Here is a 19339-nt window from a genome sequence, read left to right on the forward strand (position 1 = left end):
GTAGCTTTATGCAGTAACAAGAAAAGATTTTCAATGGTGTGTATATCTGAAGCCCAGTAACTTTTTCTTTTAAAAAGTCAGAAATAATTGGCATCAAAACAATCTACCACATAAACAGTAATTTCTTATAAAACTGATGTGCCTAAGAACTGAAGTTGTGTGTGTGTGTGTTAGTTACACACACTGAAGTGTGGAGCATATATACCCTCACCAGTGTTTATATACTGTATGCATCCATGCATTTAGAAACCGGCATCTCCTTGCACAAGTGGTCAACTTTCATGGACATTCTAACATATGAAGAGCTTTGCTTCCTGATGTATTGCTCACCACCCCCCCAAAAAAACCCCCAGCAAGTTGCACTTGTAAATGATCTATGATTATTATTTTAAGGGCACATGGAAGCAAACCTGGCTTACTGTTACCTTCACTATGACCCGAGAGTAGCTGAAAGGTTTCATTGATTGTGTTTTAGGTTTTGATAAATAAGCATCTTTTCCTTCAGAATGTATCTGTCATCTTGTGGGCTTCTCTATTTGAAACACAGTAGCGTGCTGGTTTTCAGTGTTGACTGTATGCCTGGCTTCTGAACACCTGTGAAGATGCCCGCCTAAGTTTTCAGAATGTTGACAGAGTGGATACAATTTTCCTTGAGAAAGCAATCCATCTCTCTTGAGATAGATTAAATGATAATATGTACATTTTCAGTTTTTAACTTCCTTCCACAATCTTGATGGTTAAATTCTTCATATCCTACAGTCAGTAATTCAGAATTTCTTTTCCTGGTTACCTGGAAGAGAAGATAATTTTAAGAGCTTAAGAAATGCCATCCAAGGTCAAATCAAAGATTCATTCCCAAATTACCTTTGCTGATGGATGAGAGAATATGCTTGCCATTTAGGATACCTTTTTTGAAAGGTTGAAGATGCACCCCCCACATATTCCTAACTTTTTAACCTCCTAGAAATATATTTCATCTCTTCTTAAACGTATTGAGACTCTCAGACTGAGCCATACATCTCTTTTTTAAAAATTTTTATTGTTATTCAATTACAGTTGTCTGCCTTTTCTCCCCATCCCTCCACCCCACCTCCACCCTCCCCCTTGATTTTGTCCATGTGTCCTTCATAGTAATCCCCTCTCCCCACTGTCCCCTCCCCATTCCCCCCTGGCTGTTGTTACATTCTTCTTAACTTCAATGTCTCTGGTTATATTTTGTTTGCTTTTTTCTTCTGTTGATTATGTTCCAGTTAAAGGTGAGATCATATGGTATGTGTCCCTCACCGTCTGGCTTATTTCACTTAGCATAATGCTTTCTAGTTCCATCCATGCTGTTGCAAAGGGTATAAGCTCCTCCTTTCTCTCTGCCATCCATCTCTTGAAGCAAGGGTAGCACATAGCTGGTAAATGAAAGGCATCATGTCCCCTTGCGACCACTGCAGAAATTATTATCACGTGTTGCTTCTTCATTTGAATTGTGGTTCTTAATTCGGCCTGGCACCTCAGCACTTCGTTGGTGTTTGCTCCGTCCTGGCCACTTTGTTAATGTCAGACCCTGTGTTCCACTGTCATTTTATGGCTTGAGTCTGAACTTTCTCTGGCTTTCTGACCTCTTTGTCCCAGGAAGTCTGAGTGGCTCGCACTGTTCCCAGGGTGTACTTGGACCCATGACATTAGCATCAGCATTTGGTGCGACTGCCTCGGTATCTTCTTGATTGCACATTGACTGTACTGACTCGATGCAAGGGCAAGCTGTGACCTGCTTCCGCCGACACGGTAGATTTCTGGTAGTGGGGACACCGGTTGATGTTTACTCATTTTTACCATCAAAGACTTGGTGTAAGTTTGGAAACTAGGTAATTTCAGGCTAAAATTACCTACGATATTTCCTCAAAAATCTTTTTGAAAAAGCTCAGTGTAGGCTATATTTTACCTGCTTATAGGTAAGTTATTTTCCTTTTGTAAAATAATAACTTTTTAGCAAAAAAGTTGAGTGGATCTGTAATTTAAAATGGTATGTAGGCTACTGGAAGGAACACTTATCTGAAGATGAACTTTTAGGAATTTTTGAAGTTACTCATTGTTCACAAGTTATTTCTACACACTTTTCTACATATGTTTACTTTAACTGATTATTTGACATCAAAAGAAGATATTTTACAAGAATAAGCTTAAAACGATTCAGTTCTAGGAAATAAATTATCTTTATGAAAATTTCAACCATGTTGAAGTACATTGATATTTTATGAGAAACAGTTAAGAATATTATAAAATACTTGGATTGTTTATTATTTTTTGTTTTGTCTCCACATTTCACTTAATGCCAGCCTTCTCTACCCTTAGCGCACCATAAAGTGCCATTTCCCCCCTTAACATACTAAATTTAAAATCCTGGCAAAGAAAGGAAAAGTGCTTTTACTTATCTCTGTTTAAAACAAGAGACAGGTCCAGAAATATTTTAAATGTCCTTGAAGATTCAGTAATTAAAATCAATATTTAAAACTGTGAGTTTACCCTGTTATTTTGCTGATGTTTAACCCTTTTGACACTAGTTTTGTGAACTTGATTCGGAGAGCTCTCTGATAACCTGCTGAGCAGAAATGTGATGCTCTTTTACCGGCTTATGGACACTAACAGCAACTACAACTCCCTACTCTTTTAGCTTGAAAATTATTATGATAAGTAAGAACGGACAGCATGTTTTTCCAGTGCCTTTGCTAGAGTTGGAGGAAGTGTGCTTCCTGCATCCCCTGGGGTTTCGCCTGCCAGTGGCTTACTGTTTCTTAGGCAATAGTCTCAGAAGGATTGAACAAAGCTTATGCGAAAGATGAATGATAAATTCATCTTGCAAGAAGTTATTTTTAAAGTCAAGTTCTGAGTTGTGGTTTCTGAAAAACAACTCTGTGATAACATTTTATTCATCCAATTTCAAAGTAAAATTATTCTAAAATTTGATGTGTATCATTCCAAACTTTTCTATATACATGTTACATAATTACTGATGACCATAACTTCAGGGAAAAGGGGGAGGTGGGCATCACTATAGTAAGGAGGGAAAATCTTATCTTGGCCCCAGGGCTTGATGGGAAGAAGGCAGAAGAGAGGTACAGTTTTAGGAAGTTGAGTAACAAGTTTCTGGTTCCTCCTACCACCAGTTAAGGCAACATTTTTGGTCCAGCTTGTTCTGGTTGAGCAATTTGGAGGGTTTGAGACTACCAGGGCACAGGCAGATGCTGAGGTCAGAACACAGGTGAGGAGAATATGGGGGAGAAACTTTGCAAAGGACCCGGTGAGACAAGGAGAGCCCTCCGCCCCCAGTGCACCGACCATGGGGAGGGAGAGGAGCTTTGAGCCTGACCATGTATTTCCAGAAAACCGAGTTGCCCAAAGAGATTGCTTAAACTGTTGATCAGATGAAGTTTGAAAAACCGGGTTGGACGATATTAAACCTCCCCCACCCCCGCCTTGGCTCCCCTCCTCTAACCCGGTGTGAAAGCGCTCCGCACAGAGTGAGGAACAGTTGCGAGGGGCAAACATGGGCACCCAGACCCCATCTCATGTCTGAGGTGTAACATGAATAAGCCTGCAATCACACTGTAGTAAAAAGAACAAGTACTTTCATGTCATTAAAAGCTCTTCCTGTGTATCGCTTGGTACCATCATTATAAATAATGTCACAAAGAACACATCAGGCTTATGAAAGGACAAAGCAAAAATGTTTAGATCTGAAGAGGAAAAGTCACAAATAATTTACTCTCTTAGATCTAGATTTGCGTTTTCTGTGTATGTATGATGACAACTGTGATTAGTAAGAGTGTAAGTCATTAAGCCAAAAATGGAACCTTTGAATATGAAAATTTTGTTTATTATTAGGGGAATTTTGCCAAGTAAGTTCCTAGTGCAAGTGGATCTGTGTATAGAACACCAAAATTCAGGGAAATGAAAAATTTATCGAGTATATTCATGAATACTGAATGGAGAAAAAGAATGGGAGGAAAAATAAAGGTGAAAGTATAGTGAACACTAATGACTGGACAGTAGTAGATTGACAAAGAACAGAGCCAATTGAAAATGCTCCTTGGTCGCCAATGAACTCATCTCAGTGAGGCCCTGGCCCTCGATATAATTTCCCTATTTCTTTTTTCACTATCAGGTAGAATAACAGAAATGCAGCCAATTCCCAATTCTTTAGAGAATGCTGCTTCTAGAGTTACAGCGCCAGTGTCCTTACCTGGTTTGCTTCTGAGTTGAGGGTTAAGTACCAAATAGGGAACCTCAGTTTCTCTCGCAGGGCTCCCTTTTGTTGATTATCAAACAGCTCCAACAACAACCAGCAGCTGAGAGTTTACACTGAGGAGCATCTCATTTATTCCTATTATCCCCATTATGTAGATGAGAAATTTGAGGCTCAAAGGGGGGAAAATGTTGCTCAAGTTCACTAGTTAGGGGTAGCGCTCAAATTTGAACTTGGGAGTAACTTTAAAACCTCTAATCTTAATCAATGGTTGGTTAGGTCTTAATTTGTCATCTGATCCTCATGTGGGTAAATCATCAGGGTCACGTAAACGATGGCATCTGTGAGGAACAGAAATGACTGATGGGAGGTGAGCAGGTGGTGGGGATCCAGCAGGGACTCTCGGCACCGCTGTGCTCTGGTGCCTTCTGCACTGACAGACCTTCTGAAGCCGCTCATGGAGTGATGGGGTTTGTCCTCATGGTAAGGATTTCCTTCCCCTGCCAAAGGAAATTGAGTATCTTTCTCTTCTTTCTTCCTCTCTCCCTCGCTTCCTTTCTTCCTTCTTATCCACTGCCTAGCATCTGACACAGTGACTAGCACATGGGTGCTCAAACATGTTTGTCAAATTGAGTTGCTGTAAGGAGCATCTTATTCCTGTGTGTCTGAATACTGGAAGTTCATAGTAACTGTCCCCCAGGGGCAGGCACGGGTCGGGGAGCAGAGCCCCGCGAAACTCCACAGGAGTTGTCCACTTCCAGATCGGCCGTGCCCTGCTCTACCGATCTCGCTTAGGACAACCTAGCATTACAGTGGTATTTCTTCAGGAAGAGGGATATTTAAAATTACAAATTGTACAGCCATCTGAAACAGCAAATAGGGTTGATTAAAAGAAAAACGGAATATATGATCTCATAAAAGCCACATGCAGTCCCCTTCTCCTTACTCATCTTACTAGGGCCTTGCTCACCCACCCTTTCTTCCAATCTCACCACCCCACCCTTGTTTTTAAATTACACAAGTGAGACCTAAACATATTCTCATAATTAAAAAACTTGGACCCCATTTGCACTCTTTTCCACTGATCACTGGAATCACAGCTGAGTGATTCTTTCATTCCATGTATTTGCTGTGCTTTTAGTTACATATTTGCTTGAATCATACAATGTGTGATGATTTGTTATCGACAAAATAGCAATGCCATGCGGTTGAACTTGATATACTTACAAATACATAGCTTTGTTATTAATTTATTACATAAACAAGCTCTGTTATCCTGCAATTCATTTCCTCTTTTAATGTCTTGGCTTTTTCCTATGGCAGCTTCAAGGGAGTTGTGTTACTGCTTTTAATTGCTGTATTCCATAATGACTAGTGCATCACGGGATGGACAATTATTCGCCGGTAGATGGGCTGCACAATTGTCTCACCTTCCAAAGCAGTGACGATGTGAACATTTTTGTACACATATCTTAGTCTACAGGTACAACTATTGTTGTAGGAATAATTGCCTAGTAGATTATGAGAGTCAAATTAAAATTTTTATGTATAGTAACAAATATTTCTTCAAAAAAAGCTGTTCCAGTTTACACACCTAGCAGCAATGTTTGATAGAACTAATTTTCCCCGAGGTTACCACACTGGGTATTATTGACCTTCTTTTGCCAAGCTCATCAGTAATAAATTATATTGTCATATTGTTTTTGGATTTCCCTGATCATAGTGAGATTGAGCATCTTTTCCTGTTTCATTGGCCATTTAGATTTCTTCCTTGAATTGCACCTCTGTATTTCTTTGCTCATTTTTAGTACTAAGATATTTGTCTTATTGATGCGTAGAAACTCATTGTTATGGATGTTCATCCTTTAAATGTTATTATTTTTTTACTCCTTACCCAAAGATACGTTAAATTTAGAGAGAGAGGAAGAAAGAGAAAGAAACATCAAATGTGAGAGAGAAACATTGATTTGTTGCTCCCGTACCTGCCCCGATGGACTGGGGACCAAATCTGTAACCCGGGCGAGCGCTCTGACTGGGGGTCAAACCTGAGACCTTTTGGTGTGCAAGACAGTGCTCCAACCAACTGAGCCACCCAGCCAGGGCTCGATGTCCATCCTTTAAAACATAAGAGAGGTAGTAAATATTTTCCTCTCACCTTGTTGTTTATACAGTAATTTTTTAAGGATGTTTTGTCTCCTATGGAATTCTTTTTAATGTTTTCTTCATTAAAGGTTGGTGTCTTCATTAGGGAAGGCTTTTTTCCAGCCTGGGACTACATAAATATTCTTTAAAAATATTTTCCTTATACTTTCATAGTTTTGATTTTAGGTTTGAATCTTTGATATAAAATTGATTTAGATGTAGTAAGAAACTGATTTTGATTTTTTCTAAATGGAAGGCCAATTTTACTTTAACCATTATTGACCAGGCCATACTTTTCTTATTGATTTGAAATGCTTGTTAAAATAAATTCCCTAATATAAAGGGTCTATTTAGGGCTTGTATTTGCTCTATTAATCTGTTGTCTATCTCTGTGTCCACCTTACTGTCCCAAATATTATTTTATGTACTGTACCTGACAGAGCAACCTCCCCGTATTTGTACTTTCAGATTTTCTCTGTTGTACATTTTGATTTCTAGAGGAGCTTTAGAACCAGAATGTCAAATCTCATCAAGAATCCTGTTGGGATTTTAATTGGGATTAACTTGGAGAACATTGACAGCATCATCATAACCCGCACTTGCCTGAAGGGACACTCTGTGCTCTGTGTTCTTTGTAAAGATGCTTTATAAACATAATTTCATATACTCCTTGGGGTGACACAGCAGGTGGGTTTTATTACTCTCATTATCCAAGGAGGGAATTGAGATTTAGAGAAGTAATTTATCCAAAGTCACTTGATTAGTAAATTGCTAAGTCAAAGTTTTTTTTATCCTCACCCGAGGACATGCTTATTGATTTTAGAGAGAGGGGAATAGAGAGAGAGAGAGGGGGAGAGAGAAACATTGATCAGTTGCCTTATACGTGCCCCAACCGGGGGACCAAACCTACAACCAGGGACCAAACCTGCAACCCAGGCATGTATCCCAACTGGGACTTGAACCTGCGACCTTTCAGTGTACAGCACGATGCTCCAACCAACTGAGACACACCAGCCAGGGCGAAGCCAAACTTTTAATTGCACTTTGACTCTACAATATTGCTTTTTAACAACTATTGCATAGTTGTCTTTTAAAGTGTCAGTACTTCAAATGGACCGGGTATGCTTCATCAAGAAAAAGTCTGAATTCCTTGTTTCTCATTGACTGACTGTGGAAGAAGATTGCCACGAGTCCCTGGGTGGCAAATTAGGGACCGTGGTCACTGGAATGGGTGAGAGAACAGCAACAAACCAGGATGATCTAATAGAGACATAGGCCTGAGGTGACTGGTACTGAGGAAATGTCAGTGTGATTGGAAGCTCATAGTGGGGAAAGGCGGGACAGGCTCTCGCAGAAGTCTTGCAAGGGCAGAGTCCACACTGTGGGTCTTCTCTGGGTGTCACAGGACATGGAGAAGAATTAGAAGCATTTGTGTTCTCTGTTCATAAGGCTACCTATGTCCTAAAATCTGACTCATGAATAGGAAGCCAATTATATCACAACTTTTTCTCTCTGCAGAGAGCTTCTGTTAACCATTCTGTCAGAAAGGATTGATTAAACGTACCGTAGCACATCTATAGAATGGACTAGCATGCAATCATCACAAATGATGCCACAGAAAATATTTAGTGACGTGAGGGAGTATTTAGTGACATATGTAAAAAAACTGACTACAAAACAAGAAGCCAGGCTGATTCCATTTTGCTTTAGAAAATTCTATATAAACATTTTACATAGGCATGTCCACCAAAAGATAATAGCAGATAAGGTGACTTTAATCTTTTTTCTCACAATTTTCTATATTTTTCCAATTTTCTTACGGTGAAAGCTATTGTGTCTGCAAATAGGGAAAAAACCCAGTGTCTCACACACACAAACTGATAGAAGTAGTGGGCCAGGTGGAATTCTCCCTTAAAGCTGACGCAGCTTCTTTTTTCTTTCCTTGTTAGTCTTAATGAAATGTAGAAAGGCTTAAAGCAGTGGTCTTCAAGTATGGCCTTTGCACCAGCGGTATCAGCCTTCCCAGTGCCTCCTCAGCCCTCTGAGTCAGGAACAGGGCCCAGCAGAGCCCAGCGTGTGTGCCTTAGCAAGTCCTCTTCCAGGAGATGCTGGCGCACACTGCGATTTGAGAACCACAGCATTAAAGGACCATATGAATGGGATAGATTTCTCAGAAGTACGAATGACACATACTTGGGTCTCTAAAGTGAGTGTGCTCTACTCACCTGCATGGAGCTCCCTCTCCCTGGATGGCCTCACATTCTTCTCCTGGGGCACAGAGGCCCAGTTCCTCCTGGTGGTCCAGGTGCCCCAGTCTGCAGCGACACTCGGCTTCCTCAGTCCACTCATTCTTTACACACTGGGCAAACTCACCACAGGCCAGGAATTTGCAGGCATCTGCTTGATCAGCTGTAAGAGACGGGCAGATGCTAATGAATGCATGGAGGCCTGAGCAGTGGAACTGGCAGATGTCAAAGGCAAGAGACCAACTCTATTTGCTATCACACCATTTTGAAGGGGGCTGTACAGTAGTAATAACAGATTGGAGTGAGATGAGAACCGCACATCTCTGTATCTTTGACAAATGAGCTTATAGGCACAGGTGATAACATATTTAGCTTCAAATATAATCACGCACAAACTTTGTTGTGCATGGGCATCACCTGGAGGCCTTGTTAACGCGCAGATTCCTGGCCTCATCCCCAGGGTTTCTGATGCAAGAGGTTTGGGACGGGGACTGAGAATGTGTGTTTCCAAGGAGGCCCCAGGTGGTGCTGATGCCTCTGATCCGGAGAGCACATTCTGATAACCACTGCATTTGAGAACTGATGTTTTGTTTGTTAGTTAATCTTTGAAGTAAGTATTTTCTGCAGAGATGAGCTGTAAACATGTAAACTTCAGATCATGTGTACCTTTTAAAATAGTAGTCATTTATGTGGACAATTTTGAGAACTCAGGATAATTTTCAGATTTAAAAAGTATCTTCCTCTTAGTCTTTTATGTTAATCCCTAAGGCCCTAATGTTGGAGATTCTTTCTTTTGGAATAATTTTTTCTCCTTTATGAAAATTCAAATAGACCTCTAGTCTGGGTTTGGGTTTGGTTTTTTTTTGTCCCTAATTTTTCTCTTTCCCTCTATTCTTATTTCTGTAGGATTGTCTCAAATTCTTTATAAAGTGGATTAAAACTCAAGAGAATCTTCGAATATTTAGTTCTGGGAGGCTCGAGGCTCCTGCCAGCCTTTCTCTGTCTTTTGGAAGCTGAGCACACTAAGCCTCAGGCAAACGGCCTGAGTGCCCCCTGCTGACGGCAGAGCGATAGTCTGATGGGGCCCCGAGACCACTGTTCTCTCTGTCCTCGGAGGATTTCCTGTTGGATTACATGGCCATTTATCATAAACACACATATGTGCAGGCAAGGCAACCATGTATACAGCTGTTCTTCCAAGAAGCCTATGGGAAGGTACAGAATACTGCAGTACAAGAAGCCCAGTACCTAGTCCAGCATAAGAGCCCCTCAAAGAGAGCTCTAACTATAGGTTAGAGAAGAGACCACCATGGGGGGAGTGTTTGAACTGAGTCAAATGGGTTGCATTTGTGTGTGCAGAAGGTGTTTAAACTGGACCCAGAGGTGAGAAAGCAATAGTCAGGAGACAGTGGAGCCCGGGAAGCCCGGTTTGGAAGGAGCAGAGACTCTGGATGGAAGGAAGGGAGCTGAGACTGGAGAATAAGTTAGATACAGCCAGACTCTTGTGGGTCTTGATTGCTGTGCTAAGGAATTTGGAACTTACAAGCAGGAGGGTGCCGCAGTGGATTTTGGGCAAGGGAGGGGTATGCTCAGTACTGTGCTTTAGAAGATATATAAATAGAACTTAGAATTGTCAAAATTAAGATAATTTCAGTGATCATCTGGTCTAGTATTTCCCAAGGGGGAACATTTGCAGAACTCCAATTCACCAGGGATTAGTAAGTTTTTTTATACTACAAAGATGTTTAGTAGCTGAATGAGGTTTTTTTTATCTCCCTCTCCAACTGCCAACCTCCAACCTTGTCCCTTTTTCTTTTTGCTTTTAAACATCTTAGGGTCATTTAATAAGCTAATGTCTATTGTGAATCTTCAGTTGGAGAATGTAGCTGCTTTGCCAAATTTACTGACCACAGAAGCTCTGTAAATAGGTCTTGGGGGGACATCTTGTGGGAGGAGAATTTCAAGGAACCTCTATGTTCACTGCCCCAGCCTAGCACCTCCTTGTGGTGGAAGAAGCAGGAGCAAGAGATGTGTGAGACCAGCCCAAGCTGAAGGCAAGAGCTGGTGCTGGAAAACATATTTTGGGTTTCTCAGCAGAGTAGACCTGTTAGAAGTCTATGTGAAGTTGTATTTCTCTGCAGGTCAAGGGTACTTTATGGATAACCAGGCCTGGCTAACATGAACTGGTTTTCCCCGCCTCACAGTTCCTAAAGCTAGCCATGTTATGGCATCCTCGTCACTGTCTGGGACCCTGATAACCCAGGTGATTCAGGCTCCAGTTCCCTCTGCAGTGGAGATAGGTACAGAGTCTGGCACAAATGATGCCCTCTTTTTATTACAAAATCTTCTGTTACGAAATCATAAGCATGTAATTCTGTAACGTAACAATATCATACTCAAGCACACCATGTAACATTTTAGGTGAAATGTTCAAATTAAAACTCTAAATGATTACACCCATATTATTACCCTGTCAACCACACTCAATCCAAGCAGGTGTTACTTCTGCTGGAGCCTGCACTGGCAGGGAGAACCGCCGCAATGCACGGCTTCTGCCGTACTGGTGACTGGTCGGAGATGTGCGATAATCAAATGAGTTTCCCCTTAAAAATGGTTGCTGTTTCACCGTAATTTCTTTCAATCCAGCCAGGCATGATTTATGCACCAGTAAAGCTGAACGAAATACAATAAAGTTTGGAGAAACGACTTTATCCAAACCTGGGGACCCTGAGTCAGGTATAATTTATTGATTATTTGCTTTTCCCATGTTATTTACTGAAGACTCCTCTACAGACAAGAAGTAGGAGACTTAAAATCACTGAGCTTAGTTTTCTTTTGCCGTGTACCCTTCCTAGGAACTCAGGGAAGATTCATTTATTCAACAAATATCAATTTGGCCTTTCAAAATCTTCAACAAACTAGTTGCTTTAGATTTTTTTATCCATACATAAGATTTTAAATTTTAGATAAAGTTTTAGAGCTGGGAGGTGATTCAGAGACCTTCTTGGATAATTTGCTCACTTCGCAGATAAGGAAGCTGAAACTCAGTGGAGCGCTGCCAAGATCTTGCCTGTGTGAGCTCAGCTCCTCTCTCACTGCTACCCCCCTCCCCCAGAGGACTGTGTGAGGAGTTGCAGGGAAGCAAAGAACCCCCAGGGGGAGCTGTTGGACCATAGCCTATAAAGGTTAAGTGCAGTTCATTAGAATCATAACAGAAGAGACCCTATTTACAACAATTTGTGAAGCAAATCATACTACTTCCACTTTTGCACCTTAAAAGATATTTTTGTTAGGCATATTGATGACCTTTGTTCTTACATGTCATTCTTTGAATAATACCTATAACCTTGTGCTTTAGGCAAAGACGGAGGCCTGGGTATGAGCTGATTCCCGGGAGGAAGCACTGTGTAAGAGAATAGAGTGGCTTTATAGCTGGTGAACATTTAACCAGTAGGAATTTCTTAAGTAAGCTTTCCTAATGTTATCATTTTCTTTCATCCCTGAAGATGTCTCTCCTTGGAACGATGGACACCATCGTGTGTAGGCCACACGGCCATTTGCCTCCCCCTGAACACATCCCCAGGAATTTGCACAAAACACATTAGGTTGAACTTCCCACTCTTTGTTCTTGATTTGATCAATATTACTAATGTAAACATTATGTAGCAATGACCTAAAATGTGCTGTTCTGAACATGGTCTGTATCTTGGAAAGTGGAAAGACAAGGAGATGTGAGAGCAACAGTCTGTTAGAAAGAACAATTGGATGCCATTTTCTAGAAAAATATTTTCAAGTTATAATCAAGTTGTGTGTGGATTTGAGGAGGGGAAGTTCTCGTGACTGTGTATAGACTAGTCTATAATTGCCCTAGCCTCCTGGATTTGCTTAAATCCCCTTTCAATAGATTTTTTGTGTGTGGGCACTATGAAAAGATTTTTCTGTGGGCCTGTACTACACCCACCAAACACCTCATATAGTTAGGGGCAGGCATGCTCTGGGCTTACTGTAATTGCTTGCTGACAAAATCACGTAATTTTTTCCCCTTAATCCATTAGGGTAGCTCTTCTACAGATCAAGTTCGACATCTCTCCATAGAGGCAGCCCAGGGCATTTGGCCTGAGAGAGTCCAGTGGTGTCAGTAGCTGCTCATTTGCAAGTGGTGGGAAAGGTCCAGGTCCATCCCGCTGCCAGAGGCCCTGGCTCAGTCTTTAACTTCCTTTGCGGATTCTGGCCATAGCCACGGCATCAGTATCATTCCTTTTCAGCCCTTGTCCCTGGTGTGGCCCAGAGATCCTGAACCTTCACCAGGAGCACAATGACAATTATTTATATATTAGTCCCCCCTTTTCTGAGGGGAATATGTTCCAAGACCCCCAGTGGATGCCTGAAGCCATTGATAGTACTGAAATTTACATACACTATGTTTTTTCCTATACATACCTATGATAAAGAACAATTTATAAGTTTTTCACAGGAAGAGACTAACAACAGTAACTAATAATAAAATGGAATAATTACAACAATATACTTTATACAAATTTGTGAATGTGGCCTCATAACCAATATGATAATCGAGAGAGTGACTACATGGCTGAATGGGGGGGGCATGTGCGGCGAGGACACAGGGGATGAAAGGAAGATCCGCGTCCTGGGACAGCCTGAGATGTCATCATGCTACTCAGGAAGGTGCAGATTTAAAACAGAAATTGTTTATTTCTGAAATCTTCCACTTAATATTTTCAGACCACAGTTAACTGTGGGTAACTGAAACCACAAGAAGAGAAACCGTGGGTAAGGGGGACTACTGTGTAAACAGGGAGTTCACATTTATTGAAGGTCATTTTAGGTTTGGTACTGTGCTTGACACTTTAAACAAGTCTTTGCTAATATTCACAAAGTAGACATTGCTACCCTCATTTTCATAGGTGAGAAAATTAAAGCCCATGGTAGCTAGTAAGTGTAACTGTTTACAGTGTTTGGCTTTCGACATCATTCTCATAGCTTTCAAATATGAGGTTTCCAGGAGACAATTCAGGGCTCCAAAGGGCTAACGGGATGAGGGACAACGAGGCGGAGGCCCAGCCACTGCCCACATCTCCCCTCCCCACATCGGTTACGCACCAGACTTCCATGCTTGCCTTTGAAACAAAGTCTCTTCCAACTGAACAAAAGCTCAAAGCTGTTGTCTGCCACCACACCTTCATTAGGCAGAATGTTTCCTTGTAGAAAGTGGCTCCACATTTGTTTCTGTTGTTCAAATGGGACATCAATAAACATGGCCTGAAGTAGGTGAGATTGGGGGTTGGAAGTATTTGTATAATTCTGAGATTTCCAATGTAAGCACATTCTCTGTATCAGTTTCTCCTTGGATTAGCTTATATAGTGTCTTCTGTATGCATTTCACAGGTCCTTAAAAGTATTCCCAATTGGCTGACTGAGGAAGAATGTATGTATGTCTCTTAGCTGTCTATCATATGATCAAAAAAACATTCAAATGATGTCCCTGCCTGCATTTTACAGTAAAAGCTTAAAAGATTATGGTACTGGTCATCAAGAAGTTCATAAACTCAGGGAGGTCTTAGGTCCCTGATGGTGAAGGACTGTCTTTTTCCAATCTCCTGTTTCTGGTCCCAAAAGCACTCAAGCTTGTCAGGCCTGAAAATAAGGCTTCTGAGGCTCTGAAGCCTGCATTTACCAACTCCACTTCTTTATACCTACCCCCTCTCTCTTGCCCTACATCCTTGAGGCTGTGTATTGATTGCTTTTCTGCCTTTTTATCATTCTGTCTCATTTCTTTGTCATTCTTTATCCTTTTATCATCTCCTACTCAACACTTAAGTGTTGGCCAGGGAGTGAAGCATCTCCCTTGACCAGTCCGGATCTAGAGCAGGTTTCAGCCCAGGTTCCTGCAACCCAGGTTTCACTTGGACTTACCTGGGCTGTGGGCCCGCTGGGTCTTCCTGGAACGATTTATTTCACTTTAAAGTAATGAAACCTAGTGTGCACTAGATGGCGCTCAATAGCAAAAAAAAGTAGGAACAGAGATTCAGGGGATAAAATCTGTCTAGATTTCCTCCTGCTTAAAAACCACTGTGCGAGGCGCTTTGGCAAGGTCTGGAAAGAATTCTCATGGTGGCGGGAGCAGCTCCAGGGGACAGCTGTCAGAGCCATTACAACTTGCATGCCTACCGGGGAGATCAGGGCTGGTTGGTTGGGGAAAGTGTTGGAAATTCCTAGATCATTTTTCCCATTTCAAAGGGCAGAGCTAAGGCTCTGGAGTTCCCAGGGAGGCTGACCCGCTGTCCCTGGTGCCCAGCGAGACCAAACATCATGCCAGGATGGAGTCAACACCGGGACAAAACCGGCCACGTGCTCGCTTCTGCCCACTGTTGGGGGCGGCTGGGGTGTGGCCTTGCCCTCCCCTCCAGCACTTCATAACCACAGCTTGTCGGTTGCAGTTTTGCTGGTGGAGAGTAGGGGCAGGGTCATTCCTTCGCCCAGGGGATCAGGGCACGGGACTCCCCAGCCTTAGACCACCATACTTTAGGTGCTCACCAGCATGTTTTAAATTCTTTAAAATCAGAAGGAAAAATTTATTATAACCCAAACTAGGTTATATTTGTCTCTGTACCAACGCAGCCAAAATAAAATTTTAAATATTTTAATTAATTTATTAATGAAGGCAAAAGGGCCTAGAGCCCTGGAAATCCTAAGGCAGCCTTGGTCAGTTCCCTCCTCAAGGCATCAATCTCACTTCAATATAGTGCCCGGTGCTTAGCTTAGCGGTTTGAATAAATACTGTCCTCTACTGGGATTTCTTGTGAGATATAATGCAGGGACCTCATGTTCCCCAGAGGCCCAATGGCCTCATTTTCCCAAACCCCGAGAACGTTCTCAGGGATTTGGCTGCGGCAGCCAAGGGGAGTCAAGGGCTCATCCCTGCTGTCAATGCTGAAGCCTCCAGGACAGTGCCCTGGGCTGGGGGTGCTGCTTTCCAGCAATTGTTGGTGGACTTGGGAATGTAGGTTAGCATCTTTAGGTCTCATTTTCCCTTATAACTTGGGGCATTTCAACCGGGTGATCACTGATATCCCTCCAGTTCAAAAATAAGTCTCCCATTCCAGGCATTGCACCAGAACAAGGAGTGTAAGGGTGTTCGTTGGACAGGCTGGCGCGTATCTCTGAATTGTTGATGCAAGGCAGTGACTAAGACAACTTTTTAAAAAATCTACATTTAAGTTAGTTTCATTGTTTTATGCTATTTTATCATTGGCCAAATGTTTTGCACATGGCTTATGGCATCGCACCATGATTGGAAATTAATGCACATTTGTGGAGTTGAAAAACTTATTAACGGGAGTTCTTTCTGGTTTAAAAGGGCATGCTGTGTCTGCAACTTTGGGTTTCATTTCAATTCTCCACCATTCTCGAGAACCACCACTAGAAACCGTTCAGAGTGGGCTCTCAGTCACTCTTTCTTCTGTGAGTGGGTGTGTGAATACCCATAGAGCCCTGGATGGGACTTTGAAGAATTATCTCCATTCTCAGTCATTGGATTGTATCTGTCAAACTGGGGTATTTGGGGTGCAATAGTTTTAGGACCCATTTGTCCCAGGGTCAGCCATGGGAAGGAGAGAACACTTTGACAGAAGAGGCTGTGGGAGGTGGCCCTGCAGCTGGGCTGAGGCTCCAGTTTGTGTGGAGGGTTTGTGTGAAGGGCTCCAGCAGCATCTAATGGAAGCACCAGAGGGTGTTTTGGGTGTGAAATGAGGGCACAGGTGAAACTCTGGAGTGTGGAGAAGGGTATCCATAAGTACAACTAGTATTGGGGTCCCCTAATGGAAACAGTTATTAACAGAGGATCCTCAGGGATGGCCAAGGAGGTGCAGGGCATCAGTGGTATAGCCCAGGCACCAGGGCCAGAGACAGAGCACATGAGGTGGGAGGAGGAAGGAAAGTGCAGAGGCTGGGGAGAGTCTCCAGGAAAAATACCTGTGCCTGCCCCAGCTGGGAAAGGACACTCACAGCAGAGCCAGCTGTGCTTATCACAGGGATACTTGGAAGTTTGGGACTTTTATTTCTGAGAGTGAAGCTGGGTTTTTTTGAGGGGGCCATTCTTACAATATGATGAACTATTATAGGAAATTTCACTTGGTGAAATGTAGAACCTGACAATTCATTTAGGATTAATTAAACTGAAGTGTGTTGTCACTTTTTCTAAATAGATTAAACAGCCTCTGTACACCCAGTAGGAGGGTGGATAAGACCCCTTTTTATGAAAAGGCAGTAGGTAGAGTTGAAGGAAGCACACAGAGCTGCTGCTGAATTCCAGCCACAGCACTTGGTGGTTTGTGCCCAGTAAAAGGTCACGCTTCTCTGAAACACGGTTTCTCCAAATGTGTAGTGGGCAAGACTAACAATTCCTTCTTTACGTAGTTAACATAGTAAAGATTAAAAATAGTGTCAGCAGTAGCTATTACTGTTTTATTGCCATTAATGTGATAAGTGACATCTAAATTCTTCGACTTTCCAGAGAAAATGATTGTTTATCTACATTTTGGCTGGAAGCATTCAGGATGCCAGACTGGAATTCATTTCAGTGTTTATCGTTTACCAGCCTTGAAGTCTGCCAATTTTTCAGGAGGCTTCTTAGGAATTCAAGGAGAGAATGAGTTAGAATAAGTAGTTTTGCATATTTGAAAATTTCAACCTACACTGCTAGCTGGAATAAAAGCCCTACATGCTTCTGGAGAATTTTCATAACAGCCTAAAGGAAAGATGGCCCTTGTTGCCAGGGATGCTGGCAGAATACTGAGCAGGCCGTGATTTATTCAGTTTTTCACTTGATAAATCGCAGATAGTTCTAACATTGGTTTATACTTTTTATATCACAGATATATTTATGCAGGGAGTTTTCAAAAGGTGAGAGCAAACCACATGCAGCTGTAACAGCGTGTCCCTTCTCCTACATGTCTGCCCCGCCGCAGATGTTACCCGGCCTGATTGCCGGCTCTCATTTAGAAGACACAGCCAGGAATTCAGATGCTGATCTGAATGTGGAATGATGCTCACCTAGAAATCCCATGAGAATTTTCAGAATCTCTCTCCTTCTTTTTAGTGCAGAACTCAAGGCTATTTCCCCCTCCCAGTATTACTACCACAACTACTTTCCCCCACCCCCCTGACATTAGGCCAAAAGAAAAGAAATAAAAAACACTTGATTGGATTTCAAATTTTGCAAATGGAACTAAATAATCAGTCTGTCTGGGCATTGCCTGTAACTACGATAAAATTGGGCATAGAAAAGAAATGCGAAGTCCTCTGACCCAGACTGCCATAATTTCCCCTCAGCCTGACTAAGCTGTACAGGCTTCTTCCTGATACTAGGTCCCTGGCTTCCCTTTTCTTACGGCTGTTAGTTTAGAAACCTTGTAACTGTGAATTCATTCTCTGCCCCTTTGAGATGTAAGTCACTCTTAAGCTTCTCGATGGTGTTACCTAGTACCTTTTTTTCCTGAGGACCTGGGAGCCATTCCTTTGAAATGTAATCATCCAAGAAAATAGCGCCCCCTATCTCCCAGTCTCTGTGGGGGAGGGGGGTGGGTAGGAGCCTGGCTCTGAGCTTTAAGACAGGAGGTGGACAGGGCATGTTGACTCTCTCATTTTCCATGTCAGCCCAGCCTCACTGCAGTCCCGCCTGTGCCCTTGCCAATCCACTATGTTGCTTTTGCAAAGGGTTCTGATGACCTCGGCGCACTGTTCACTCACAGCTGCAGAAAGTGCTGACGTTGCTCTTCTGTGCTTCTTTCTCTTTTCCTGGCTCCTGCAGCATCATCTTCTCCTGGCCCTCTTTACTCACAGTCCTTCTATTTCCCCACTAAGTGTTGGACCGTCTCAGAATTCCAGTCCCATTTCTCATTTCCTCCCTCCCTGTACTGTGCCCTGGGCCATTTTTCACCTGTTCTCTAGTTTCAGCCTGCACAGTCTAAACGCCCACTTTTGCAAATGGGTACTTCCAGCCCTGTCCTTGTCCCTGGCCTCTAGAAACCTACTTTATAGATCAGGGATCAACTGACCTAGTGTTCATTTCCTTAAATCTGGTTTCCCCTAAACCATTTTGGAGTATTTTAATATTCTTAAGATAGCTTATCAATTTTTGCTTTGTTTTTTGCATAAAAATTTAAAAAAATGAATTTGTCAAGGGAGTTGGGGAGGCATGGGGCTTGGGCTGGGGTGGGGGGGAAGGCAGAGAACTATACTTGAACAACAATAAAATTTAAAAAAAAAACAAATTTGTCTATGTACCTTTATAACTATTTATACATTTTTCTAAGTATTTTTCAAATTTGCAGTATTTTATGAATGATAAATTATGTTTTTATTTTATAATCTTGAAAATACTTTAAGAATGATTTGGTATTAAATTTAAAGACTTTTTGAGTTTTACAATATTTTATTAAAGCTGAACTTTAAAAGACCATGGTCACAAAAAGAAGAAAATAAAGGAAAAAATAAGACATCGAAGTAGGTGCAAATAGATTGAACGGGGCTCATAGACAATCTGGCTTTAACTGAGCTGGCTCAGCATGGCTCCCCCTCCTTCCAGGCTGAGCTCCCATAGCTCCCATAGCTCCCTACTTTATGTCCACAGAGGCCATCACAGTGAATAACTGAAGTACCCTTCCACTCCCAGAGATGTCTGCATCTTCCTTCCACC

At 42.1% G+C, this 19339-nt stretch overlaps 1 protein-coding gene across 1 annotated transcript in view; it reads right to left on the minus strand.

Annotated features, from left to right (window-relative positions):
- Window positions 1-507: 507 nt before the first annotated feature.
- IMPG1 (interphotoreceptor matrix proteoglycan 1) overlaps window positions 508-19339 on the minus strand; it is a 125592-nt gene continuing 106760 nt past the window's right edge. Inside the window, 3 exon segments of the mRNA XM_053914100.2 lie at window positions 508-790; window positions 2515-2587; window positions 8602-8785. Coding sequence (XP_053770075.1) covers window positions 683-790; window positions 2515-2587; window positions 8602-8785 — 365 coding nt within the window. The 3' untranslated portion in view covers window positions 508-682.

The sequence above is a fragment of the Desmodus rotundus genome, chromosome 11 (genome assembly GCF_022682495.2).
Source record: "Desmodus rotundus isolate HL8 chromosome 11, HLdesRot8A.1, whole genome shotgun sequence".
NCBI classification, from domain to species: Eukaryota; Metazoa; Chordata; class Mammalia; order Chiroptera; family Phyllostomidae; genus Desmodus; species Desmodus rotundus.